The sequence below is a fragment of the Ambystoma mexicanum genome, chromosome 5p, assembly GCF_040938575.1.
Source record: "Ambystoma mexicanum isolate Mex_15411 chromosome 5p, UKY_AmexF1_1, whole genome shotgun sequence".
Classification (NCBI taxonomy): domain Eukaryota; kingdom Metazoa; phylum Chordata; class Amphibia; order Caudata; family Ambystomatidae; genus Ambystoma; species Ambystoma mexicanum.
The window spans coordinates 647259315-647269169 of record NC_090930.1 but is presented as its reverse complement, the minus strand read 5'-3'; the positions used below and the strand labels follow the sequence as shown (position 1 = coordinate 647269169).

Here is a 9855-nt window from a genome sequence, read left to right as displayed (position 1 = left end):
CATACACCCCACCTCCTCCTCCCGCGTGGAGGAGGTAGTAGTCAACCCCGGGTCCCACGCATCCATCCGCGGGCCTGGGGGGCGCATATAAGGCAGGGGCTGCGGTTGCCCATCCTCTCTGCTTACGGCAGGCCCTCCGCTCTAAGTCCCACCCCCCCTCCCTTTTTTGTGGTACCAGCTGTGGGTGCAGGTGGAGGTATTGATCCAGGGGCCGGTAGGTGCCTATGGGGATCCATTGTGTTGTAGGAAGTATGTGGGATTGGTAGAATGCATATAGTACATGGTAAGGGATAATTTTCCTGTTTCAGGTCTGGTGGTTGAGATTTTTTAATAACTTTTTGTGGATAACTTTTCCGTTTCAGGTCATGTAGTTTAATTTGGAATATTAATGGTACGCGTGTAAGATGAGACATTTTTGACTAAAATGATTGTATGCATTGTGCTAAAATCTTTTTCTGTTGCTGACGGATTTGGGTTGCCATCATAGCCGGAGAGGAGAACTTTGACGCTGTGGTTGCGGTCACGAGTGGTTCAGGTATGGCGGCACTCGAGCCAAAGCCCGTTAATGGATGGCTGTGACTCAGTCACCGGAAGCCAGTGGACCTGAGAAAGACTGACTAGCAGTCATAACCAGAAGCGGATGGGTGCTCCTTAGACTGCCTGGCAGTCATGGAAACCAGAAGCGGATGGACGCTCTTTGCAAAATGGCAAATGGGGAGTGGCACGGGTCACCCCTTGGATATAATCTTGTTTACTGATGTGGCTTGGACCACCCCGATTTCTGTGCTCCAATAAACTGCGATCTAAGGTTTCCGAACTTTGCAACTGTTTCTGTGTGATTATTAAGAGCTGATTATCCCTTGGTCTCATTGCTTTAGTATTATGCAGGGGGGTGCAGAGTGGGGGTGCCCCGCTATGGGTTGGATGTTTGGAATGTGTTGTCTTGTGTATGATTGTTGTATGTCACATGCGTGGATCGTGTCTCCACATCGTACTGGAGCTTCGGGCTTGTATGCCCGCTACTCCCCTGTTATGTGGCATGCCTGCCTGTTCTTATTTGCTTGACCTGTTCCAGAGAGTCGGACATGAATGCGTGTGTGCCAGTGACTGCTAAGTGTGCTGTGCAGGTGTTGCTGGATTGCTTAGTGTGTGTGCTTTGTGTAAGTGAGGACGAGGTTTAGTGTCCGGGAAAGGTAGATTATTGCTGGATGGTGTGTAGGCATGCAGCACAGAGAGTGCTATAATGTTCCATGGGAGTGTCAGTTCTGAGGTGTGGCTGAATGAGGCAGCAGGTAAGTGTCACTTATTGCAATCACTTATTGCAACTTTATAAACGTAGAAGGTTGCTCTCGTGTGCCGTAGCTTGGAGGCTTGCACTGATTGGACGACTGCGTGGCAAATAATGGAAAGCTACCAAGAGTACAGAATGCAAAGTAATGCAATCCAACAGATCAACATGCCAATGATATGTAGAGTTTGCGAATTCCTGAATGGCAATGCACGTGCCACCCCCGCCCCCCAGTATGTCAGCTTCTGCATTGTAACAATGGCAAGCGCGCGCTTCAGGCTGTCCTTTTACATGTATGTTGCATTGGTGTTTCGTAAAGCGGAACAAGCACACGAGAGGCTTCAGAGCGCCGAGCCTTTCTCTTCAGTACCCGAATTGTATTCTGGCCATCGGATAGTTTACAACTAATAAGGTGCACGTTATTGTATGTATTCTTGTGCAGCGCGTTCATCCCTAGTGCGAAGCTTTGATGCACTGTAAATAACAGGCATTGCTATCACTATCCAATTGGCACTCATGTTGGAAGATGATAAGGCTTAGTGGATGATGTGGGTTTCAAGTTCAATGCTGTGACCAGTGACAGAGATTGCAGCTGCAGGTGCATTAACCCGCTCTGTTGTCTTCCCAGCTTACTGACCAATGATAAAATAGGCAGAACGGTTATCTAAGTGGAAGACGCACCAGATGCCATGATTACAGTTAACAATGCTCCTTTAATGCATGTCTTGTGGCATGTGTACTTAAAAATCGATGGTCTAGAGGCGTCAAGGGGGTGCTGTGGAGCTGTGTATTTACACAAGCTGCGGTGGGGGGAGCTGACAGTCGCATCTTGCTTACATTGCACATTACCATACTAAGGCACCCCCCTCGGGAGATGGTTTAACATGTGGGACGATGTATTACACTGCCACACCTGGTCGGAAAACGCCTTATGATTCATAAGCTGAGCACCTCGGCTGCCATGTATTACCCACGTTCCTAATGCAATTTCCATGCAAAGTGCGCTCTAATTGGAAGGCGCGAAAACCTGGAAAGCCCGGCACGTTGGTGACGGTGAGGGATGGCTCCTGGCGGAATCATTAGGAAGATGCGCCTCTGTGGCAGCAGAATGTGCGCAGTATAAAGCCCCGGCGGAGCGCAGCGGCGTTTATCCAGAGGCGCGGGCTCGGGGGAGAGCAGGTCCTGCCGCTTCCGTGCGCTCGCCTCCGTCGGGACCCCGCGGGGGCCAGGTCGTGCTGGGGGCGCGAGTGGAGTGGCCGGCCGGTGCCATGGGGGCTGCCTCTTGGCTGCGCTAGGCTGGTTTACTTGTTTCGGGTCTGAGCTCGTCATCCTGTCAGGATGGGCTCCCACCTACACAGTTAGCGGCGGCTTCGCGTCGGCTTGCAGGGCCAGCCAGGGAAGCCGGAGAGACACGAGAAGTGATAACACCAGAGGCAGCGCTTCCCCTCTGAAGGAAGAGCCCCCTTGTCGCCTTCTGCGCGCTGTTTTCCTGCAGAGATGTCTGTGTCTGGGAAGAAAGAGTTTGACGTGAAGCAGATCCTCCGGCTGCGCTGGCGCTGGTTCAGCCACCCCTCTCAAGGCTCGGCAGGCACTGGGGGGTGCCTGCAGCAGGAAGGATATGAGCACAGAGGCACGCCGGTTCACAGCAGGCTGAAAAGCCATTCGCGGGACAGGAATGGGCTGAAGAGAAACAATAGCCCCGTGCACAATATACTGGCACCGGTGCCAGGGCCCACCCCCGTCCATCACCGCGGCACGCAGTCCTGGCCCCCGCAGAACCTGATAGAGCACCTCCGGCCCAGCGAGGAGAGCCCCAAGAGCGTCGCCGAGGAGCCCGGCGCCAAGGAGGCTTTAGACAAGAGCAGCCCGGACAGCCCGCTGATCACAGACGCGAGCGCCGATGTGTCTGCTGAGGAGAGGTAGGCACCCACCCGCGGGGATGCACTGCCAGCCCTGCCGCCCCAAATACCCGCTGCGTGCCTTGTGTTGCCCGTTGGTTCTGATGTGCTTAACTGCCGCAATCCATTCTAGCGAGAGACATGCGGGATTACTCGTGTAACAACACCACCACATGACACACTGTGTGGCATGCCACTCGCCTGGTTCGCATGGGTAGTCATTGTAAGGGTTTAGATGTATGTTTATGTGTTCTCTGTAGCGCTGCGTCTCCTCTTCGAGGAGCTTAACCCCAAAACATGGTAACACGAGTGGTCGATATGTGTATGGAAGAGTTCTATTAGAATTAAAAAAAACGCTAATTAAGTGTACTACTGTACATTGGGACACCGAAAACAATGTTGCGCCGGTTGACAATTCATCCATGAGACATAATGATGCAGGAAATGGTCCTATTAGAGGTTTTGGCGTTTCTTCTTAAACAATGTACAGCGGGGATTCCAAACCAATTCCTCTTAGCACAGCGCAGTGTGCATGCACACTTGTGCACGCGACTCTGCTACAGAAGCTGCCTCAGCCTGGGCCCATTTCACCGGTGCAGGAAAGGGGTGGGTGTGCGGTGGGTGGGCACGCTCCAGTCACCGCAAGATAACGAGCAGTAATCGTTCCCACCACACTGCACACATCATGATGTGTCTAAACTCACCTGCTGCTTCGCAGCCCCACACGAGCACGATGGAAGGACACCGTTCTTTCCTATTCATACACCTTTCTGTGTTTTTTATCAGTGCAATTAAGTTTGGGGTGTATACAAAAAACCCACTTTTGTTTTTTTTTTCTCCGAAGAAGAGATTTAAGTACTCATTCCGTTCTCAGTTGTTCTGCTGTACTGGCCCACAGAGGCGCTCTGCAGCGCAGGTAATAAAATGCCAATTACAGTAAGGGGGCTTGATGGATGGCACCTTGAGATGTCAGCAATCGCCTAAGTATTGATTAAGGGGGCGCCAGGCAGTGGGGGACCGCGGGGGAGGTCTGAACGAGTCCAGCCACCCGATGCACTTGGCAACAGTTCTGATGCCTCTGTTAAATGGGGAGCCGGGCGCCCATAGCCATGACAGGCGTGGGTGCCAGTTTGGCACACGGATCTGCAAGCTCATGGTTTTGGCGTGTAAACCCTCGGGGCCAGATGCGGAAGCTCACGAAAGTTGTGCCGGCTGTCAGCTGCAGCTGGCATTGTATGTGTTCTGTGAAACAGGATGTCCTGCCACGCCAGTGTCAAGCAGAGAAAGCGGCAGCTTCGCTTTGGCCATTAGAGCCTGCGCGAGTTACAGATACAAGACCCACAATGTAAGATGCAACGCGGGAATACGTTTGGTGAAAGTGACATGCAACAATGTATGACATATAATTCATCTCGCTCAGATTGACCTTTATCATGGTGGTGGCTTCGTGATTACATACATGTGCCAATATTCGTTGTGCGTGGAGTATTTTTTAGGGAACACTGGCAGGAATGTGTCGTGCACTCCTCGTGCATTGCGGTAAAATGGCGAGAGTGCAAGCGGTCACAGGCTCCCATGACCCCGCCGAAGCACCAGGTGCCAGATCACCCTACGTTTGCACTGTAGCTAAACATGTCGCAGATGCTTTGATAGCATAAAATGTAGCAAACCGGTTTTATAACAACCCATATGATCTAAAAACATGTGCACTAGGGAGGGACTTAATCAGACTGTTTTGGGAGCCATGTGTGCTGCATGACAAGAGAAGAATCTGTTTAATGCACTTCTTTTCAGGCTATGCAGCACCATTCTGCCTCTTCTTTGGCACGAGTGAAAACCTTAGGTAGTACGGGTTGGGGCTAAAGCGATTTGCTTCACTTGGCATTACTTAGGATGCAAAACGAGGGCTGAATTTATTTGCTCCAACTTTTTGCATAAGGGCAACGTTTTGATAATCTGGGCTTAGGCTGGTGACATTTTGGAAACTGCCTGATTCGTGGAGCGTTTTTCAATGGTATCGCACCATTATAAAACGCTTCTGGGAATCAGGCCCTCAATACACTCCTTGCCTTTGAACGGCCCCCCTCCCCATTCATCCACTGCGGCGTCATCTTTCAGGAATCTGGTTGCCAGATTACAGAAACCTTGCACTAGTGCAAGAGCAATTTTGCACAGTATCAGGACTAGGGTTAAAGGTTGCCCCAGGTGAGCGTGGCGCTCAGCATATGACCCACCTGCCGGATGCGGTCCCGTAAGACATGTGTTATGGCCCGCCAAGTCACTCAGCTTTGATGATGAAGTATTGCCTGGCCAGAAGCCAGTTTTTGTCTTTGCCCCTGATACCTGAAATTGTATTTCTAGTTCAAACATGTTTTTAGTTCCATAATACGACTACATCCAAGTGGTAATGCCATCACGCGGCAATATTGGGCCTGATTCAAAGAGCGCTTTTCAATGGGATTGCTCCATTATAAACGCCTCTGAAAATCAGGCGAAATGTAGCACACTTGTGACAGATAAAACATTGAGCACTAAATAAAAATCACACCTCAAAACGCATGTTTGATTTATTTTTACTCAAATTTGTGCACCGATGCCACTACCCCGCATAGACAGTCCGGCCCACTGTGTATAAGACTTGAGCGGCATAACTTGTCTGTGAAACTGTTCGTGATCGGGAGGGGACTGTTCGACCCTGTGATGAGAACTATATGTTTCACGATGTAATCATGTTGCATTCTTTGTGCATGAGCCCAACATCAGCCATGCACAATGATGGAGTGTGTGCTTGTTGCACTCTGTAGTTGGTTGACAATTTGGCATTGACTCGTCCTCTGAGTGATAATCAAATTACTCATCTCGAACGAGGGCAAAGCACAGATGAACAAACTCCCCTTTAAAACTGGTCCAGGGCTCTGGTCAGGAGTCTCACTGCAACTAACGTGATTGATTTCTGAGCAACTGCTGGTGAGACACGAGGCTCCAGAACCCTTGCTCACAAGCACTGGTGAATCTGTAAAAGACAGAAATCAAATTGTTCAATCTGAGCTGGGTAGTGTGACGAAATTACTCCTGCCCTGCAGAAGTGCAAAGGTGAGCAGTGGCCAAAGGACTTGCTGCGCCCTAAAGCTGAAGCAAAAGAAGAGTGATCGAAATCATAAAGGTAAAACAGGCGCACTTAAGAGACAAACACCCTTCACCTTTTGTGGTAACGTGGGCCTACGGAAGAGTATACTCTTGAGAGGAGTGTGAATGTGATCCAGTAGCAACCCAAATAGCAATACATAGCTGTCCAAAATAAAGGGAATGTCCAATCAAGGGTCTATAAACAAACATACGATTTAATTAAACCCACTCTGTGCAAGAATAGCTAAATAGGAAAACACAACACAAAACCCACCCCTGAGGAAAGAACACAGAATATGCGCAGAGAGATGTTGCACTCTGGGTAGTGAATCAGGGGTTAAAAAGGCAGTTAAAAGCAAATCACAATGTTCTTTAAAATGATATTTTCTTGTGTGCAAAAAGGGATCAAAATGACCGAACCATTCCCTAGGGCCCAAAGCCGGACCAAAGGGGGCAGTTATGAGTCAATAATACCTTGCTGTGGTTCTTGGTGTTTCAATAGTGTCGAGCCAGGCTTCTTGGTACTGTTCATGCCGTTCGAATCGGGCTCATTTGCATTGGTTGTGTTGTTCCAGTCGGGGAGCAGATGTTGAGCCAGGGCTGAGCTGAAGTTCATTGTGGTTTGAAGAAGTGCGGGAAGTAAGGGCCACTAGGATCAGTTTGGCAGTCAGTTTGAGGGGGAAGAGGCTGGTGACTGGATGCACAGTTGAAGATGGTCTGATGCAGTGTGGAGGGTCACAGTTCGATGAGGCCACAAGAGTCAGTACGACTGGTGATGGAAATTGTCAGCAAATATGCTGGCGGTTTGAAAAATGGCTTGCCACAGCATTCATTGAAGTGTGACTCGTGAGAGCCACAAGGAACAGTTCAGCAGTCAGTTCGATGATGTAGATGCTTGTGAGTGGATATGCAGTTTGAGTTGGTCGGCACTGCTCATGCATTTGGAGGTCCAGATTCTAAGGATCCCCCAGGTTCTGGTCGAATGTTGATGAAGATCGGTAACGTAGATACTGATGGTTCGGAAGGTGGTTCAAGCCGAGGCAACAATGTGTTCAACTGGCATGGTGTGACATCAAACTGGTTTGAAAGGTACAACACAGCGGTTTTTAGATCAGGCAAGTGCGAAAGGCAGCACCAGAGGTACGACCATGTGGTGCTGCCTTTGGACTGGGTCAAACAGGCTCGATTCATGGTGTAAAGCAGTCCAATGGTGACAAAACACAGGAATCCTGGTTGCCATGGATATCTGGTGCTACGAGTCCCACTCCAATGTGTCAGGGACAAGATGAGTCCTTGTTCTCGGGCTTGCAAGCACGGTTTAAGTTGGTACACAACTGCAGGCATCCTTCAACATAGTGAGGTACTATGTACCGTTGTGGCTGGCAGAGAGGTAGGTCTTGCTCCAGCAGCAGGTCACCACAATGTGCCCTTGGGATTGTTAGGGGGAAGAACTTATCTCAACCTTGAACACTCAGTCTTCACCTCCGACAGAGAGATTTGGAAAGAGCTGCTTCCCCAACAGAGGTGCAATGAATTCATGTTGAAGGTTTGACGTCTAGAGATGAATGAAAGACGGAGTTGGAGACTCCTTCTTTTAAATACAAAATTCCACAAATAAATGGACTAAAGGTAGCCAACTTTAGGGGTCCAATCCCTGTACTTAGTATAAGTGGAGGTTTCCTTCTGACATCACACCCAAAGCACTTTGTGCTGCAGGAAGTGGAGGGGACAAGAAGGAAATATTGGGACACAGAGAAACAAGATGGTGGAACCTACATCCTGATGTGAGCAGCTCCCTAAGTCTGCATAAACCCCCTTCACTTCTCAATAGAATTAAAGGTATTTTTAGGTATGCAGCACCCTGGTGTGAGGCTACTTCTTGTGAATGGGTTTTCCCTTTGATTCCTTTTACCAGGACAGTTTCCTGTGGAGTGTCTGTCTCTCTGGAGAGGGTGTTGCCTGTCCTCACAAAGGAACAAAGAGAGGCACCTCCCATCCCCCAGGGTTACATTCTTACTGGGAGCAGACAAAGACAGCCTGGCTAGAGGGAATACACATAACCCATCCACAACTGTGCTAGCTTCTCAGGGCTGGCACATTTGTGATATCAAATTGATGTGGCTTGGATGATTATGAGAGATGCTACTCACCATACCTTAAACTCAGGTATAGCTAATATTTAAAGGGTAATGTCCCACCAGAATAGCACCCCATAGTTGTGTAGTTATTAGAATAGGGGATCTACATCTTAAATGCCCCCAGCGCTGAAGAGCCATGGCTGTCACTGCAGCTGTCAAATGTGCACCTGGGACCTCTGAGTGGGCTCTGTGCCACTGTAGATCATGTGCTGCAGGTTAGGAAATTGATGCAGCAGGGCAGGTTGTGCACTATTATTTTGGCATGGAGTTTATGAAAGGGGAATCTAATTGGCAGATGACCCTTCTCGAGATGGAGTTAATTAAATGTAAAACATTTAAAAAAACAGGGATTCTATACACTTTCCAGATGGCAATTCCTCACAGGTAGAGACACCTCTCTTAAAATGGAACTAACATAGTGCCCAGTCAGTACACAGAATGTCAAACATATTTTGCTGGACGCTGGAGGTAAAGGGATATGCATAGAGCTCTTTTTCTTCCCCCAATTAGGACATTTGTATGTGTCCTAATGACACTGAGGTGGTAGGCTCATTCATACTTACACTAGCACAGCTGACGCCGATACTGTCTTCATCAATGATAGAAGCTAGTGCTCATGGGTTCTCTTTGGAATGCAAGAGATAGTTGCAGCAACTCGTCTATTTGTATATATTTTACTATTTTGATAATTTAAGATCTTTGTTAACCATGCCAGAATACAATCAAAATGCTTTGAGTTCATTCATTAAAAAAAGGGGAGACACTTGTTTACCTGAACTTGTATCTTGAGACCCTGTCCAGTAAGTGTAATGTGTTCTTCATCCCATTCAAAGGCCAAATAAGTGTTCCTCTTTACACCACAGCACTGTGCATAGGACATTTCTCCAAAGGATGGCAATTAATGGCATGCGTGATGAACCGTAGTCCAAGAACATCCATTATGTCTTCTCCATTTGTTGCAGGGGATGAGAGTTGCACCATTATGGCATGATTTAAGTCGTGTGTAAAGAAGTAACTGCTGGTGTTGTCTTGCACTGCATTTAATTCTAACTGTAATCACTAGCCAATATGCACGTAGTGTTGTTGCGTCTATGACCGCACATGCAATGGAATAGTTTTGTGTACATGCTCCACTTCATTCTGCACCAGCAAAACTTCACCATAGAACTGGTCCATAGTTTCAAAAGCAGTGTTGTAAAAAAGGGCACTGGGTACACTGAATGATGGTAGGAAGGCAAATGGGTGAGAAATGTACAATGCCAGAGGCGATAATTTGGCCTTTGAGGAGGCCAATATAAATGTGATGAAGAGCTGTAAAGCCCAATACCTCCTGCTAATGGAGTTGCTTTACTCTAGGGTGTCAGTCTGAATGTTATCATGTTAAGCCCGCTCCGGTGTGCAGATT

At 48.5% G+C, this 9855-nt stretch overlaps 1 protein-coding gene across 2 annotated transcripts in view; it reads left to right on the top strand.

Annotated features, from left to right (window-relative positions):
* The first annotated feature begins 2203 nt into the window (after positions 1-2203).
* KLHL4 (kelch like family member 4) overlaps positions 2204-9855 on the top strand; it is a 1128728-nt gene continuing 1121076 nt past the window's right edge. Inside the window, exon 1 of one of the 2 annotated variants that reach the window (XM_069612999.1) lies at positions 2204-3207. In XM_069612999.1, coding sequence (XP_069469100.1) covers positions 2786-3207 — 422 coding nt within the window. In that variant the 5' untranslated portion in view covers positions 2204-2785. The remainder of the gene's footprint in view (positions 3208-9855) is intronic. The other variant, XM_069613000.1, reaches the window with a different exon arrangement.